The sequence below is a fragment of the Amblyomma americanum genome, chromosome 9, assembly GCF_052857255.1.
Source record: "Amblyomma americanum isolate KBUSLIRL-KWMA chromosome 9, ASM5285725v1, whole genome shotgun sequence".
Classification (NCBI taxonomy): Eukaryota; Metazoa; Arthropoda; class Arachnida; order Ixodida; family Ixodidae; genus Amblyomma; species Amblyomma americanum.
Genome location: NC_135505.1, coordinates 129,889,142 through 129,907,574, shown reverse-complemented (window position 1 = coordinate 129,907,574; position 18,433 = coordinate 129,889,142). Strand labels below are relative to the sequence as shown.

At 44.9% G+C, this 18,433-nt stretch overlaps 1 protein-coding gene across 1 annotated transcript; it reads right to left on the bottom strand.

Annotated features, from left to right (window-relative positions):
• Positions 1-5,085: 5,085 nt before the first annotated feature.
• On the bottom strand, positions 5,086-18,147 carry LOC144105502 (uncharacterized). The gene is made up of 4 exons (XM_077638625.1): positions 18,033-18,147; positions 15,237-15,412; positions 7,608-7,718; positions 5,086-5,210 (listed from the first exon to the last, which is right to left on the bottom strand). The coding sequence occupies exons 1-4, from the start codon at positions 18,094-18,096 to the stop codon at positions 5,163-5,165; spliced, it is 399 nt and encodes a 132-aa protein (XP_077494751.1). The 5' UTR covers positions 18,097-18,147; the 3' UTR covers positions 5,086-5,162.
• Between the last annotated feature and the right edge of the window lie 286 nt (positions 18,148-18,433).

Genomic DNA, 18,433 nt, shown 5'->3' with positions numbered 1-18,433 from the left:
CGGTGGAATGTCATTTTATACCACAGCGTTCCACGTAGAACTTAATGGAACACTGAATGTGGCAGCTGTGCGAAAACTAATATGCTTCCTATTGCATCAAGGCGGTCAGAATAGAGGCTGTCTTCAAGCTATTCAGTATAATGGAAGGGGATTGAGGGACTCGTTACAACACAGATATGAAGAAAGCCAACAGTTTGTTAAAATTCAGGAAGGCCTAGTGATTTTATTTTTTGGATTATTCGGGATGTTGTTCATTAAAAAATTAGCTGTTCAACTATTTTTACCTCATTGATGTTTCATTAGAAAGCCGAAAAAGATACAATCACCTTCTTCCTGTGGGACCCGCTGCCTGAGCTTGCACTGACATACATTTTTCATTTGTTTTACTTTATGGCTTCTCACTGGTAGCAAACTGCCGCAGTCCTTATTGAAACACATAACATATGCCTGCTAGCTTCGATTGAACAAGAGGAAATTTATAAGCCACCGCTTTGTGATTATTCTGCGTTGAAGTCGTTACTTACTTTTGACCACCGGGCTGTGGGCCAGGAGGTTGTGCCATGCAGAGAATAGCAAACAAGGGAGCGAGAACGTGAAAGGATCGCATATTCGAACCTTTCCGGCAGGGTGCCGAAACAGCTTCTTCAAGCAGAATCGGATCGCAGCTGCACATTATGCGCATGTGCAATCCACATGGTCTTCACATAACATTTGGATGTAACACGTCGATGACATAGTAAGTTCCTGGAACAGATTCTGTAAACGACATTATACGAAAGCGATGAAAAAACGTCAGCGAGCAAAATGGAGGGCTGCATTTAGCTTTATGCACATAATGAGCATATTTTTGCAATGGAAAAAGAGATCGGCTCCTACCACTCACTATTAAGAAATGCAGAAATGCAGACATCGGACAGAGCTTTTATTAACAATCCGAGTTATGTTGTACCGGTGGCTTGTTAGATTATAACGGAGACGCATGGAGCGGCAAAAATCGAGGCTGCATAGGAGCAGTACATGACGAGCGCTGTCATTAGCTGACGTCTGTGGCGTTTCTAATATCCAACTCGTCTTACTTCTCTCTCTCTCTCTTTGATCGATGGCAATGCGTGACAACGTATAAAGTAAAGGCAGGCAAGGCCGCGAACATTTTGTCATCATGAAGTTATGGAGTTCAAATTATAGCGTTGGGCTTAGCAACCACGCTCTGCAACGTCCCATACCGGTGGACTTTGTTCGTTTTGCAGGTATCCATCTGCGTTCTCAGATACGGCGCTCTGTACTCAAGGCATGTCCAATTGTCTACCTGGATGCAAGCATGGCCGTCTCCGCAGTGCCCTACCTAGCTCGTGCAGCCGCACCACATGCCGCACACTTCCCGCATGACAGGATCGGCACATCAATAGCCGCAAACACCACAAGCTACGCCGCACGAAAAAACGCCAAGGCTATCGCAACCCGTGTCGGTTTAATAATAATTGGTTTTTGGGCAAAGGAAATGGCGCAGTATCTGTCTCATATATCGTTGGACACCTGAACCGCGCCGTAAGGGAAGGGATAAGGGAGGGAGTGCTGCTCGAAAATAGCTTGGCGGGGTCCAAGAGCCTTTAAAATGGCAGTAGGTGGTGAAACACACAAAACTTGATGAAACGTGATTTGCAAAATTGTATTTAAAGCAACCTCCTCTCGCTCTTGCAAGAGCTCAGGTAGGATGCCGTTAAATGCAGGAATGGGTTGTAAGCAGCTATGCTGTAAAAGACCCACGTTGCTGTGAAGTCTCTTTCCTGTCATTTCGTACGAATTGAAACTTCCCCCTAGTGGGCAGTTTCTTCAAGAGAGTTCGGAGTGTCGTCCAGAGAAGGTCTCATTCTTGCACTACATGAACAGTGATGCTCAGATGTTTTAGGGGAATCCCCCAAGGTCTCCATTTTGGGCGATTTTCCTAAAACATTTGAGCAACACGGTTCCCACTTCGACTAATTGATCAATTCGCTCTCGCCCTACCATAAGCTTACCGTCCCGGTTAGCTAAGTTGGTAGAGTGACTGCTCGGATGAAGCGGTGGTCTCTGGTTCGAACCCCGAACCAGGACGAATTTTTCTTTAACTACGAAGTTTCTGAGAAAGCTGTGTAGCTTTCCTTTGTAGCCGTATGGCTGCGTTCGGGTGGATACCAACGAGTAACTACTCCCTTGTTATGAACAGTGATGGCGACAGCAGCATGGGCGAAACATAGTGAATTAAGGCTGCAAAGAGGACGAAAGATTGGAATATTCTGATATATTCTGAGGATATTTTCTTGTGCGCTAGATGCACACATACCGCTGCCACATAATGGCCCACAGGTGTGTGCCACACATCCTTGATCTCATGCGCCATGCTTGCAAATGCTGAGTAAGTGTGAACTAGTCCAACCGTGTTTAGTTTAGTTTCATCCTTCAGTCGCACTCTGTTACCGGTCTCAGACGCAGTGTATGCGTATACTGACGTGCCTGTATCAGTTTTCGCTACCATGTTCATCGCCGGGATAGTGGCTCTAGGACTGGCTCGCTGGTAACTGAATAATTTAAATTTTTTAGTAAATGTTGTACAGACCGTGGTCAGCAAAGAACGCAGCCCTGTGCCGCTCTCTTCACGACGCGCATTAGCGTAGACCACCACCTGACGAGCCTTGTAACGTCAGAGTCTTAATTATTTATTTGTTTCTTTAATTATTAGTACTTCAAAGGCCCCATTGAAGGGGTATTACATGAGGGGGTGGAATATTCAGCAGTACATTTCTTCTATGGACGATCTGAATGACGATGAGTCGATCAGATCAACGATGACGTTTGGCAGGTCATTCCACTCCCTTGCTGTATGAACGAAAAATGATGACAGATGCACAGAAGTGTGGGCAGGGGGAGGGTTGACCTTGAACACTTGACTCTTGAAGAGTGAACTGATCTTACAACACAGGCAGTATGTAAATAAGTCATTAATAGCATGACAGCGAATCTTCCCTGACAGTGTTGAAGAGTGTTGCGTGTTTATTCCCACTTCAAGGAATCACTCTTAGATCGCATACTAGGCTGCACACAAGAAAAAAAGCAAAGGAAAGTGATTGATACTTTGCTGAACAAAGCAGCATTAAATTGCCAACTGTCCGTAATGTTCCAGTGAACACTGAGCAAAACGCGTAACAGCTGAAACGGCAGGCGCTGGAGCTGGTTTGTGACGTCAGCGTTTATGACAATTTCCAGACAAAGAAGAGAGAAAGAAGGGCCACAGATGGAGCTGAGATTTTTAAGTTTTGTAGTTTGGCACGTGAGGACTGAGATGCAACTTCAAGTTATGTTCTAAATTGATTGTCATGACCCCACTGATCCCGCCCAAGACTATACACCACCGCATCGGCTCCTACATAAATACGGCTAGTTCGAAGCGTCAACCGCGTAGGAGACCAGTTGTAAGGCACAGCAGTCAAGTGAAGATTGCTTGAAGATTTGCTGAATGTATTTTTGCTTGCATGATAAAGAGAGTTAAAGGTGTGTATGTAAAGAAGGTAAATCCAGATACCCGCCTAGTCCAATATAGCGCTGCTCAGTCACAGCAAGGGGATCAAGGTTCAGAAACTAAAAGTGTTTAAAGAATTTCAAAAATTACAGAGAGGTCTTCGTTTTCGGATTCTATATTTTCTGGAGTTTTGCAGAGTGAAAATCGCGTGGCGTTTTCTGGGCTAAAATTTCGTTACAAGTGGGCTATTCAGTGAACAGGCCGATATTTTAGGCCACATTTTTTTCCTTAAAGCATTTTAAAACACATATTAAACAAACAAATTTAATGACTGTAATCGATTTTTATGTGCCACATAAAATATTATCTCTTTATTATTTTTTTTTGCAAACGAAATGGTGGTACTGCTTCTACTAAAAGCCGCTTACCCAATGATTTATTTCTTGCATTTTTACAGCGCTATATTTCGCGGAGCACTTCCGCGTTCATTCAGACATGTGTGTTTTTCGTTGCGGACGGACGGACGGAAAAGCAGCGGCTGATGTACGGAATTACCCACTAAAACTGCTAATGGCATAAAAACTGAGTACCAGTGTTGTCACCCGCGATCGATTTCTCAAGCAAACGTTCAAGAAGCAGAGCGCACCTATTATGCGTTTGTTTGTTGTACAGTAATGTTGCGTGCAGCCCAGTGCTGAGACGTTTACTTGAACCACAGCGGTGGCCTACTGCTTTGACCATGCCCATCGTATAGGTATGCGCTGCAGGGATCGGACCCCAGTGCCACCGAGAATTAACAGTTGATACACTGGGTACAAGCTTTCTCTTGGCCTTCTGCTCGGCCTATCCGGGTTTAAATGGTTTGGAAATTAATTGTTGTCCCCACCTTATGTACACGAAGATACCTTGTGTCATTGCGCACTTTGGCCATAGCTGTTCTTGCAAAGTAAAATTTTTCTTAAGCATCATTTTTTACGACATATCCAAGCACAAAAAAAAATTCTAAGCGGAGCAATGGTGCGAATTAGGCATGTAAATTTTTATGTAGGTATGCAATAAAAATGAGGGTCTTGGAGGAGTGGCACTGCTTTTGCAAAAGTGCTGTGAGACAAGGATAGAATGAGTTTTATGTATTTCATGAATAATGCAACTGCCTGTTTTTAGGGCTAATGCGTGATGTAGCTGAGGACTACAACGATAGAGTTATGAAAGGGAGAATAAAATTTCAAGGAGTACTTATTCCAGATATTGTTGTATTTCAAAATGCTTGACAAAGAAAAAAGCATGTGTCGAATAGTATCCCCGTCAGGATCAGCTTCGAAGGCGCCATGCGTAGTTCTATGGAACGCCTTTCTTTATTTCTTTTGTGTTTTGTTTTTAAGTTACCCTGTTAGTTTCCGCTTTATGTGCACCGCATGTGTGAGCGTTCCTTTTAGACATGCCACTCGAAGATCGATTTTGAATACATGAATTGCCGTTTTCATTTCATGGGTGGCCAGAGGTTCTACGGTGTAATTCTGGAATATGTATGTGTGTATGAAGCCACAGGAGAAGATATAACATGCACTTCGGCACTTGCAGCATGGTCACAGTTTTTCAGCATGGAGAAAAAGCAAGTTTATTGTATTGCATTTTGTTATTTCAATCAGATGTCGTCAGTACGTTGAGTCTAGTTGTTTTTCTTTGGTAAAGTCTTTTTCTTAGGATGTGTCTTTCTCTGGAAATAAGCGCAAATGAAACAAAACAAAGATATGTAAGTTAACACTCATTTGACAGTATTTTCAGTGCTCGTCAGCATAAAATACTCTTCAGGTAACAACACCCCACATCTGTCAATAAGTTTATAAATTATAAATGCGCCAAAACTGCCCAGAAATATCTTGTATTGTCAAATCTTTCCCTGGACTTTTTTTTAAGCAAAACCGCACTAACCTCCGATATCAATCAGATACTTGCGTTATTCGCATATTGCTGGCACTGGAGACACAATTTGTAAAGTTTTTAGCGCCACTATCCAAAGTTTCGACGGGAATACAGGCATAAACCTATCATGCGTTTTAATGGTTTCCTTCAGCAAGAATGCGTGCAGCCCGTGAAAATGTCCATATTATTTTTAGAAACTCACAGCCACCAAGACAAAACTACTCTCTGCTGGCATCTTGAATAAAAATATTGTCTTTTTTTGAACGTCAATTCAATGGTTTTAGAATTGACATGCTGCTCCTTTACAGGCGTTGGTGGCATGTGGCTCCTTTTCCTGCGCTCGTGTGTTACAGTACCCACAATTGCGCACATCCACTTGTCGTGGACATTCTGGGGTAGCATGTACAGAGTGGAGCTGATATCATTACAGGCGGATGAAATCAGAACAATGACAACATGATCTTATATAAAAAGGAGAGTAAACGCAGACGAATATGTCGTTAAAACCAAGAAATCGGATAACGTAACCACCGATTAACTTCACTGGCTGGGTTTTATGCTGTCGTAGTTTCGCTGGCATAATTCGCCACTCAATCGGCAAAGAAGGTTGAAAAACAAAAAAGCAATGTAATCAAAAGCTCCCGACTGTAAATTGCAATGCAAAGTGGTCATTTATGCCCAGTGCTGCCCGCAAGCACGAATTACTCTACACAAATGTCTTCATCTTCTTGGTGAACATTTATTATCAGCACTTATAAGCATCTTCTGTTGTCGATCAATAACGAAAACCTCTTTCGGCCGAACCCATCTGTGTACTCTGTGTCGGCGCCTGGCATTTGAAGAGAGCTTTGTAAATTGGGATCATAACTTTGCGGGTTCGATCCCGGCCGCGCCGGCGGAATTTCTATGAAGGCAAAATGCTCGAGGCCCGTGTACTGTGCGATGTCAGTACAAGTTAAAGAACCCCAGGTGGTAGAAATTTCCGGAGCCCTTCACTACGGCATCCCTCATAGCCTGAGCCGCTTTGGGACGTTAAATCCCCATAAACCAAACCAACAACTTTTGAAAAACATCGCAATGCCTAAAGCTGGCGTTCGAAAACAACGAGATACACAAAGGCAGCAAAAGCTTAGCAACGTCAAACATAAAATTGTTCCTGCTATCTTAATCGTACGCTCTATTCAATAATGTCAGCTTTTGTGTGCGTTCGTCCTCCCTTAGCGAGCACTGGAAAAAATATCGAGGCATAGCCACTTCACATCTGTAGCATGAGATACGTATACCTGCCGTGAAGGAAAGTTGACAACGTCACAAATTTAGGATCACGTCCCTTCTTGAAATAATTGGTTGTTTACGAAAGGAAATGGAGCAGTATCTGTCTCATATAACGTTGGACACCTGAACCGCGCCATAAGGGAAGGGATAAAGGAGGGAGTGAAAGAAGAAAGGAAGAAAGAGGTGTTGTAGTGGAGGGCTCCGGAATAATTTCGACCACCTGGGGATCTTTAACGGGCACCGACATCGCACAGCACACGGGCGCCTTTGCGTTTCGCCTTCATCGAAGCGCGGCCGCTGTGGTCGGGTTCGAACCCGGGAACTCCGGATTAGTAGCCGAGCGCCCTAACCACTGAGCCACCGCGGCGGGTTCCGTTCTTGGGGCAAACATGAATGCAGCCGTGTCGGGCACTCCTATTTGCTGGTCAGGGCAATATAAGATCATGGGATAGAAGTGACTCCAATGCCGTGGAGGTCTAGGAGTAATGCCACTCTGCACGAAACTGGCGGCCGCGGAGTTTGTGATGTGCTCGTGAGACATTTTTCATGAAAAAGTGCAGTTTTGACTATGTGAGTTTTCAGTTAGCAGTTCGGCGCTTCATGTCACGCAAGACTCAAAAAAGCCTAATAAACTATAGAAGGCCTCCGCCTTTAGCACTGAATGCAAAGTAATAAATCCTTGAAATACGTATCAACCTCTTCTTAGCTGCCGTGGTATCGTGTCATGAAGCATTTCAAATGGAGTTTAAGTTCGTCGAAGAATATTTACCACACACCCATACACTGTTTAGCTCCCTCTAAACTGAACTATATTTTCTCTCTTTTAAGTCCTAGCTTCGCAAGAAGTTCATCACTTTTCTCAAGCAAGCATAAAAGATTTAATGGCATTAAATTACTTGATGAAACACATACTCACTTTTTCTTGGTTGCATATTTTCTGAGGACCGCTTTTCGTAACAGAATAAAATATGCTTCCCGAACCATTACCGCGAGCGCAGCAAACCTTACAAGGGGGACCGAAGATTATCTGAAAACAATAACAGCCATTAGACCGCGTTCATAAGAACAGCTCACAAAAAATACTGATTACGAGTTATCAAGAAGTTGTTCGCATTGTGCTTGGCTTTGAGACAGCATGCAAGGGGTACCAAGCGCCCTTGACAGAGCCGCGCGACTTCTTTCACTAACAACTTATCCAGCAAGTGTGCCCTGATCTGCATGACGAAGTCTTCTGATCCGTCATCATACCGTTTTGCTGCCTCGTTGGCCTAGCATTTAAAGGAAATGAGGTAAATTTAACTTTTCATTTCAATTTAGAAGTGGTTAGCTAGAGGTTACATGCTTGCTTACGCTGTAGTTGAACTATCTAAGGTCGGCAAGTGCAGATAATTTTAATAGAGTTAGAAGGCAAGTTGACTAGTCCGATTTCTCTTGGGAACTCTTGTGATATTCCAGCGTAACAGAATCACGTGTTATGAAAGTAATTCAATTGTCCAGCTTATGTGGCAGCACATTTTTATGGCGAGAGTAGTTTACGGGCGCGAACGGTTATTCCTTTTTTTGCTGAAGCCCGTTCGTCTAGTACTTGTTCTACATTGGCTTGGCTTATATTCTCGTACCTGCTTCGGGCTCAACGTCGATCACGCCAAATATAGAACCAAACCAAATGAAGAAAGCGAAAAAGACAGTAGAAAATAAAAATAAACAACGAGAATGAAGCATGTAGCAGAGAGAACAAATTCCTGTGTAAACACGTTATACGGCTTAATCGTAGAGTGACGGCTCTTGCTGAGAGTTTCAACTTAGTCATAGCATAGCCTGCGCAATTTTGCTTTGTCAGCGTGAAAAAGAGACGAAGGTAAGTTGCCAGTGTTTTTAATGAAAATGTCCTTGGAATGCATTTCGTCGTCTCAAACCGGCTAGATGTTCACGCTTCTCGCAAAACAAGTTCTTTATGCTCCAAATAGCATAATTTCCGGTATAAAGTTCGACGTGATGTAGAGTCCGCAGGGCTGAATTTTGACAAAAAGTATTCACTCGGTTGCCCACTTTTTACACAGCTTAGAAGAACCAAGTGTAGAAACAGCGCGGAACATATCTAGCCGCGCTCAAGTATGAAGAAAAGATTGATACAGCGCTGTATTAATTGGCATTGACACACAAACTAGCCAAGAGAGCCGCTCTGGTGCGCATAACGAATCCTCATAACATTCTATCCTCTCACAATCTGAAGCCATATTCGTGCACACTGAAAAAAATGCACCACACCTCATACCTACAAGTATTACGGAAGGCGCATAATTTCAAATTTTGTACATGTATGAAAGAGTGCGGCGAAACGCCACAGAGATTTGCAGATCGTGGCCCCCGTTTATCACTCGTAATGAACAAACAGAAGTAATTGCGGGTCATTCGCCAGTAACCTTGAATCACGCTCACCTAATATGAACAGGAAAGCTTATGGAAGCACAAAAAAACTCAAAGAAAATTAAAAATTCAAAATGTCGCTTTTTGCTCCACCAACGGGGCAAACTGAGGCACCCTTAAAAATCAAAATGTTCCTAATCCTACTAATCAATGCACAACGAATTTGCCTTTCTGCGCATATAGGCAGTTTTCGCTACCCTATTCGAATGATTGACAGGACTCAGATCGAACCGGGCATTGTTTTTCCTTTGGCGACTGCAGTCTACTCAGTTCTACCGCCAGGCTCTGCGAGTAGCATATTTCGCGAGGCTTTTCATGCAGTTTTTACCTTTCGTGTTCTCTAATTTACTTTACTGTCCGGCGGTGGGCGAGTTCGGCGAATGCTTGATGGCACAGACGCTGCGTGTGTCTCTCCACAGCATTCTTACCTTTTCTGCGTGCCAATCGACCTTCATTGTTTTACTTTGGGAGCGTAGGCTACGGTGGACGAAAGTACGGCCTTGTACTGTGTTATCAGGGTTCCACAGGGATTTGTGTGCGCCTCTGCTGTGTGCGCTTTTGATCAATGAATTTTATAAAGTTGTTGCGAACTCTCAGATATTCCAGTACACTGAACACTTAAACATACTCCATAAAATCTGCTCCCATCGTGGCAGCAGCTTAATCCAACAGATGTCAGATCTCTGCACAGATGGTGTTTGTCGAACAGATTGATCTTGAATTCAATTAAGAGTGTAATGATGTAGTTTACGCGCATGGCGCATCCCATTGAGTTTTGTAGCGTTTCGAGCCCTCAGTGTGGCGGCGCAGCCACCCTGTGGTGGCGGCGCCACGCTGCTATGTGGTTGGTCACGTTGTACGGAGCACCTGGTGGCGCCGTGGGTGCTCACGTGGTTCGTCACGTGGTTGGTCATGTGATCAAGTTCCACTCGGCCAGCTGTAGCTATCGCGTCGCTCCAGGTTTAACCAGGGCTAAACCGCCGCCAATTTTTTCTACGCTCGCAACATTCACACAATTGTGAGGCTGTCTGATTGCGAATTAAATTGTCGTCTCCGATGCTAAGTTGCGTAATCCGCCTTAGAATCTGGAAGACAAGAGAAGATGTCTGCGCGTGCTTGGCACTATGATCCCCGTGTGCAGGAGCTTACATAGCACTGAATGACTTGTTGCACCACTACAGTCGAGCTTTTTCCTGCCGAGACGAGTATGCTTTTGTTGTAAGAAATTCGATCAACCGCACCTCTGCGCAAGCCCTTGAAAATGTGCGGAAACGGTTTGCGAGTCAGGTAGTAGGTTGAGCGGTCTCTTTATCTGCTCCCCGAGAGGATTACAAGGCTGCCTGAGTGCACTGAGGCAAACAGACTTGGAGACTATTCGGCAGTTGCGGTACCTTGTCTTCCTCTTCTAGTGTAAACGTGGAAAGATTGACTGTATGCACGTAGCATACTTGAACAACCTTAGGGCGCCTGATTGGTCTGTGTGCCTAAACCGTGTGTTTTACATGCCACCGCTCAAACTGACCCACTGTGCGGATGATGTGTGCGTATTACAGAACTGCACCATGTGGCCGTGAAATATATCATCAAGATTTTAGCTCTTATAGGCGAAATCTGGTCTGCTCGATGGGACTCAAACAACTTCAAATTTTTGACTGTTTCTCTCATTTATTTTCATGTCCTCCATCCTCGTACCTGATATTTTGGTATTGTTTTCTTATTCTGTTCATTGTTCTTTTCTCTTCCACTGCTCTGAGAAAACGAGTGCCAAACGTCTAGGGCTATCAGTTGGCATTTCACAATAAATCAATTATTCAATTAATAAAAGCGATAACTAAAGGCCAAAACCGTCGCCACCTTTAGGTTTGGGATTTTTGGCCCTAATGAGTCTCCAGTGTGTTATGGTAAGAAAAAACACCTGTATATAAACGGGCTCCACAGGTTACGCAAGCAGAAACTTGCACTACTAAGGTGAAATGTAACATGGTAAAAGAATGCAGCGCGAAAAAAACAAGGACGAACAGAAGTGGACAGGACAGGGCGCTGACTACCAACACATTTATTCAGAAAGATGAGCAGCTTATATAACGCAGTCCAACACTCACGTGACCAAGAAAATAGAAAACACGTTCAACTATCTAATACAAAAAAACAAAACGAAGTACACAATATCAAAGTGATACATATCTAGGTAACGCAAAGTCAGCCAAGAACCGATAAAACCGAGAGGACCACGACGAACCGTAAGGTGCACGCATGGAAAATGATCAGTCAGCGACCTTTGCCGCCAATGCAGCACGAGGCAAAACGAAAACGAAAAGAACAATATAGTCACCGAACACTAAGTAAAAGTCGAAGCTAAAAGCAGGGTCGGGGCCAAACGCATAACAAAACAATACAAAACGCAACGCAAAACGCTCGCAGCACAATCGGCTGAATTCCTATGGTACCAGTACCGTCTGCGCCTTCCAGAAAGGAAGAAAGAAGTGAAGTCGTCTACGACCAACGTCACCGTTCTCGGAGGTGCATGCATCTCGTCTCAGGACTTGAAGGTCCTACAGAAGGGTCCCAAATTCAGCTTTCCACCACCTTCAAACAAGTACCAGCTCCTGGCTATGGTGCGGCAGATGGCACAACGAGTTCCAGAGCAAGACAAGGCACGAGTCATTGGGGATGGCGTCGATGTTCTACGTCGCTGTGGGGCCTCGCTCACGCGTGCTAAGCCTCCCATCGTGTCCATTGCTTAACGCCTCAAGGAGGGAAACCTTATGGCTCTGCAAAGCGACAAAGAAGGCGGATTTGTCATCCTCCCTGACCACTTGTACAAGGAGAAGGCTGAGGTAGCGCTCGAAAAGAATTTCAAGAAGGTTCAATTCCGCCCCTGCAGACAGAAAACTTTGGCTTTGAAGCTACTCACAAGTTTCCATCTCGATAGAATAAGATCATCGGCAGAAAAGGCCCGAGACTGCTTCTTGGAAGTCTTCTTCACAGGCAAAACCCATAAGCCTGACTGCCCTCTGAGGACCATCATCTCGGAAAAAGGTACGTGGCAGGCTGAAGTTGGTGCCTACCTACAACACCACTTGAATGAACTACCTTTAGATGACCCTTTTCTGGTAAGGAACTCGTCAGAGGTGTTACAGCGATTCAAAGGCAGTTCAGACGCTACGACTGGCTTTACAATTGACGTTGAAGACTTGTTTTATTCCGTTCCGCACGGTGGTCTATACGCATCGGTACGCGACGTGATCCAACAGTCGGGTGAAGTGCGTTTACAGAACAGCTCGGGTGTGAGCAGCGACAATTTCCTTCGCCTTCTTCAGTTCTACCTTGAATCTAATGTTGTTCAGTACAGCGGTCACTACTTCGTGCAAAAGAATGGCGTATGCATCGGGTCATCAATCGCGCCGGTCCTGTGTGATATCTACCTGGCGGCAGCCGATAAGCGCATTAGCCAGGTTTTCCCGGGTGATGTGGTCCATTCGGTCTTCCGGTATGTGAATGATTTCATGATCGTCCTCAAAAGTTGCCCACCTGGTTCTGTGGAGCGTGTCATTCTTGAAATTGTCGCCCTTTTCAAATCCCATTTTGGGGGACTGAACTTTACCTGTGAACCGCCGAGAGGTAAGGATGTTCAGTTTTTGGACGTACTTTTTAGTTTTGAACAAACCCACCTCTGTTGGACGTACAACCCTCGCTCTAAGAAAGGTCTTCTTCCGCATGACAGCGCTCACTCGAAATTGATCAAGCGAGGCATTGTGTCTTCTGCCATCCAGGCAGCGCTCACAAAAAGCTGTCCCCATACGATGCAGAGCAGTGTTAACAACCAAGTCCAACGTCTTTACAGTGCTGGCTACTCACCAACACTAGTGAGTAGCGTTTCAGAGACTCTTCTCCAGAAATTGAAAGTGCAAGGCAAAGACGCAGGCAAGCTAGAACAGGCCAAACGACCTCCCTTGGCCGTCATCCCGTATCTTCACAAGCTGTCTCACAAATTAAAAGAAGGTTGCAAAAAGAAACAACGTAAACCTTGTCTTCTCAGCCCCGTGCAAATTGTCACGAGTGTGTACATTGCTGACAAAGCAAAATAAAAAGGTTTGCCCTATTAGACATGCTGAACCACTCACACATTGTGCTACATGCGTCATTTACGAGATTCCCTTGAAGTGTGGATGCGTGTATATTGGGCAAACCGGCAGGTGTCTCAAAAAGAGATTGTTTGAACACCGCCGGAGGGTCCGTAACAAAAGCGGCGGGCACCTGGACGACCATTGCAAGTCTTGCAAAGGGTGCGAACCATGTTACACTCGCACGGTTGTCAGAGCACGGGCGCGGACAGAAATTGAAAGGGTCATCATTGAGGCAAGGATGATAGCCAAAGCTGGAGACAAGTGCGTCAGCACGCCTTCAATTTTACTTACAGACAAGGAGTCCAGTTTTCTAGGCCCACTATAAACACGTCTTTTTTTAATCACGTCTGCTTTTAATTCTTGTTATAGACACTTTTTTGACTCAGCTTTTGCGTTGCGTTTTGTATTGTTTTGTTATGCGTTTGGCCCCGACCCTGCTTTTAGCTTCGACTTTTACTTAGTGTTCGGTGACTATATTGTTCTTTTCGTTTTCGTTTTGCCTCGTGCTGCATTGGCGGCAAAGGTTGCTGACTGATCATTTTCCATGCGTGCACCTTACGGTTCGTCGTGGTCCTCTCGGTTTTATCGGTTCTTGGCTGACATTGCGTTACCTGGATATGTATCACTTTGATATTGTGTACTTCGTTTTGGTTTTTGTATTAGATAGTTGAACGCGTTTGCTATTTTCTTGGTCACGTGGGTGTTGGACTGCGTTATATAAGCTGCTCATCTTTCTGAATAAATGTGTTGGTAGTCAGCGCCCTGTTCTGTCCACTTCTGTTCGTCCTTGTTTTTTTCGCGCTGCATTCTTTTACCATGTTCACTGACCAACAAGCCCAAACAGCCGCTTTAGTGAAATGTAAACCGTCCGACAGCACTAGAAGTTTTGAATACCTCCTGTCTAAAGAGATAAAGAATGCTAGTGCACCTATTTAAGTCACTTAAGCACGGTTATAAGCCGGAACTGACCAGAAGCGGCGGAAAGCTCAAAGAAGTATCATAAGAATGAAAACTGGGGTGGTTAGTTGTGGTTAGTTGTGGTTAGGGGTGGTTAGTTGTGGTCTGGGGTGGTTAGCGCCCGTCCTGTCATGTCTTCTGTGTATTCGTCCTAAAAGTTAGCGCTGCTTAAATTTTAACGAAAGAATATGCATAACCAACTAGCCCCGCAACGTGTTTTACTTAGTTGTGTCAGTCGCGTTGTTTCTTTCAACTGGTAGGCGGAATGTGACATCTGCATAAATATTGGCGACGAAATTGTGTGTGCCTTTGGTTTGATGAGTCTCTTCTAGATCACATGTTAGCATATTACAGCTATATACGCATGTTTGTAGGCTGAGCTTGTTTTATCTGGTTTTCCAGAAATTCTGAGGCGAATAAACAGGAAACCACCGTTCAGCACGAAGTTCAAAACGGAAAGAAATTTTGCACCACGGTACCTTTAAGTGCTCAGTAACGACTTTGGCGTTGGTGACCACACTGAAGTACACTAAAATTATCAATTTATTTCAAATAATCGCAGATGGTGTATTGTTCTAGAAATATTTAAGCGCTCAGAACATATATTTGCAACTTAAGCACCAGCTAAAACGATCTGAACGGAAAAATGTTACATGAAACCCAGATGTGGAATCTCAAGGCAATATTTTTGCGAACTTGTTCAGCGCCTCAGAACGCAGGTATCTGGTTAAAAAAATCTGATAGCATAAATACTTTGCTCCACACATTTGCCACACGCCTTCCTTTACAGGAAGCGCGAAACAGTCGTCTGCAATTGTCACGAACAGTCTGCCTTCTCCTGCCGCGTGACGTCTGTACAAACGCAAAGAAAATAAGAGCAAAACAAAATACGCTGGTCAAAACAACATAAGGTCTCGGAAAGCAACTTCTGTGAATTCTTGTGCACTTATCGCCTCTTTTCCCGCCGAGCGCCGTATACACTCAGCCATCACGGCGGCCAGGTTGTGTATGCATAGGTTAACTGTTTTACTCACCATTCCAAACCAGACATGACTCGCGTTCCTTGCCATAGTTTGCTGAAAGTTTTCACCGTGGGAAGCTGCACAATATAGACCTAAAAGCCGAGTTTCATTGGGCGAAAACTGGAGCACTTTGTCGCTGAGATTGTGGCATGGCGGCTCTGCATAAGTTGATTCGTGCGGTTTTCCTCCTAAAAAATAAAAAAAGAAGACATGGCTTCAAATAATAAAATATGTATAATTTCATTATTAAGACTTCTTGGGTACCAGAAAGAAGCATGCTGCGCGCCTGCAAATGTATTATATGAAGCGTTTAAGTTACTCTCTTAGAAGAGCTGAGCATGCAATGACAGTTAATTACGCCTGCCCATCACGAAAGAAACACAATTATATTACACGAAAGTATAAAAACCCCGTGTCAGAGGGAAGCTGGTGTCGGTGCTGCCATCAGCGTGATGAACAATGCCGGGCTGGTCATAAAGTTAGCGGTTTCAATACGCTCCATGGATGGTGCCAGCCACACCAGCGCTGCATCAGAAAACACAGTCCTTAGGATTTCGAGTTAGACACGCTACCGCCGAGCCACGCACGCATGTTCAAGCGGCTTGGTTATAGCGATGCTTACATGTATGCTGTGTGGTCATTGAGATGACGGTTGTCACTGTGAAAGAGCAAACAGTGACTTAGCGGGTAGAGGAACCACTGTCGCGTCATGTTCATAAAGGCGGAGCTTAAGTGACCCGAAAATGTTTATGCAAATATCACTATAGTTTATACTCTTTGTTACTTCATAACGCGGTGTATGGCACATAAAACCTTGAATTAGGATGTCTATTAACTTTTTTACCGTTCTGATTTCTTTATCTTGTTGAAATTGGCTTCGAAACTGTACCTCATTGGAAATTGCAGTGTTACATTGTAATCTTGTCAGGGCGATGACTGATCCCTATGAAGAATATGTGTCGTGCAATTAGTGATTTTCAAGAAATAAGAGAGCGGTACAAAACCACCGATTCCTATCACACGCATAGGCAGAAAGAACTAGTGTTCACGATTTCGCCAATTAACTTCCCCGAGCTGCACATTATCAGTACTAACTCGGCGACAGCGACGGTAGCAGTGGTATGCTCCATCGGCAAGTTTTTGCCCTAAAGAACAAAATATACATTACTGGGTGTAAAGATGTTCGCCTACGTCTGCCATCACACCCAAACGGAGCTGTAATTTCTAACCACCCAACATCTTTAATTGATTTGTGAGACAGGGAGGAGTAGGAGGACTTTAATGGAACCGGAGATGTATAAAAATCAGGCCTGCTGGAGCTATTTGTTCTCCACACTGCTCTGGAGCTCCACCCTGCTCTCAGTTGTTTACAATGGCGCCCTGTACAAGAGGAACCACCTTGACGACTTCTGGGAAGTACGCCGAAACCGGGCCATAGTACGACTTGAGGCGCTGTGCATGAATAACCTCGCGACCGCGTCGACCAAGTCTCGGTGATGGCATGAGTGGCTTAACAGTGCAGCTGATGCGAGGTGTTCACTCAAGTACGCAACAGAGGCCAAAGCAACAGAATCGGGCCTTATAGGTGGCGCAGGGTTATCGCCATCACGAAGGCATTTTTGGTGGCACTGAGTGTGCATCGCGACTGACCGTGTCATCTGGTAGCAGTCTTTGGTGTTCCGGACAGTTACAGAAACAGTTGTGCACTGAGATGCAGCAGGGTGGTAGGGGGGAATTCTTCCGTTCGGTGCGGATCGATGTCGGCCGTAAAGCAGAACAAAAGGAGAGAAAGCAGTGCGTAGCATTGTTGTGCGGAAACGCAATGTATGGCGCGCCCAGGTCCAAGTTCTTAAAGGCCGAAGAGGTGTGCATAGCGAGCATGTCGTTCAGTACGTGCTAAATCGTTCAAGCAATACTGTTTGTCTGCGGATGGTGAGCGGTCCAAGTCAAGGATCAAGTAACGCGAGGCAATCACATCAGCAGCGAAGGAGCATCCTCTGTCACCAAGCAGTTCACGTGGGACGCCATGTCGAAGGACAAACAGCCGCAGGATGAAGGACTCCACATCTTGAGCTGTCGCAGTTGGGAGTGTGGCGATATTAGCATACAACTGTAGGTGATAAACGACGATAATAACCCAAACTTCGCTTCAAACTCTATGCGGAAGGGGGCCGTAAAAACAACGCTGAAAGGGGGAAAAGCCGATTTCAAGCCTGTTGTCACCCTGTTCCTCAGTAACCTTTCTTGTAGTGGCGAACACACAATATGGGCCCCTGGGAGCCGTCGAGGTGCATGGACGCCAGTGTCAGTGTTATGCGCCACAGTCGACACGCGGCCCAGAGCTGGTTGGTGGGAATCGAAGCGGGATCAAAACTCGTGTAGAGCTCGAGCTCGAGAAGCTGCGTGCTGTGGGGTGGAAGAGTAATAGCTTCGATGGAACGATTGAAGACGTCTGTAGACTACGGGGAAAGTCCTGGAAAAGTAAGACAGAAGGCCTCCTTGTCGAGAGGTGGCAAAACATGGGACTCATTCCGAGTGAAAATGGCATCAATGACATAGACGGTGCCGAGCCATTAAAGCGGAAGGGCGTGAAAACTGGTTGTAAGCCGCCGCGGCCGGGTTCGAACCTGGAAACTCCGACTCACTAGTCGAGCACTCTAACAACTGAGCCTACGCTTCAGGTGTCCCAGAAATAATGAACCAGAATTCCTGGTGAAGAGACAGCATTCAGTACTGTACCTCTAAAAGAAGGAGATCTAGATCCACAGCTGTTTTTTTTGTCGCAAACAGAAGGGGCACAGTTCTTACCAGAAGGTGGCACCGCAATGATGAAAGCGACCACGACGAGAGCTGCGATTTGCGCCGCTGCCATTTCAGAAGTTGGACGACGTTTTCCTCGATATCTACTGAGAGCTTCTTGTTTATATACATACTCTCTCTAGCACTCATGTCAACGTTTGTTCTGTGAACTTCTAACTTGTTGCTATCTAGGTTGACCTCATAAATTATTTCATCTGTAGGTTTCTTTTTGCGTTTTGAATAATTTTAAAGGCAAATGTTACTCAGGGGCGATCCTTTTTTTTTTTAGGAACAGATCAAGCCATGCTTATGTTTGCAGTTTTTATGAACAAAATTTTGCCTGGCTGTAGCCATTCCCGTGAGGGCAGCGCTACGATAAAAAATGCTGAAAGGATTTGCGCCAAACATAT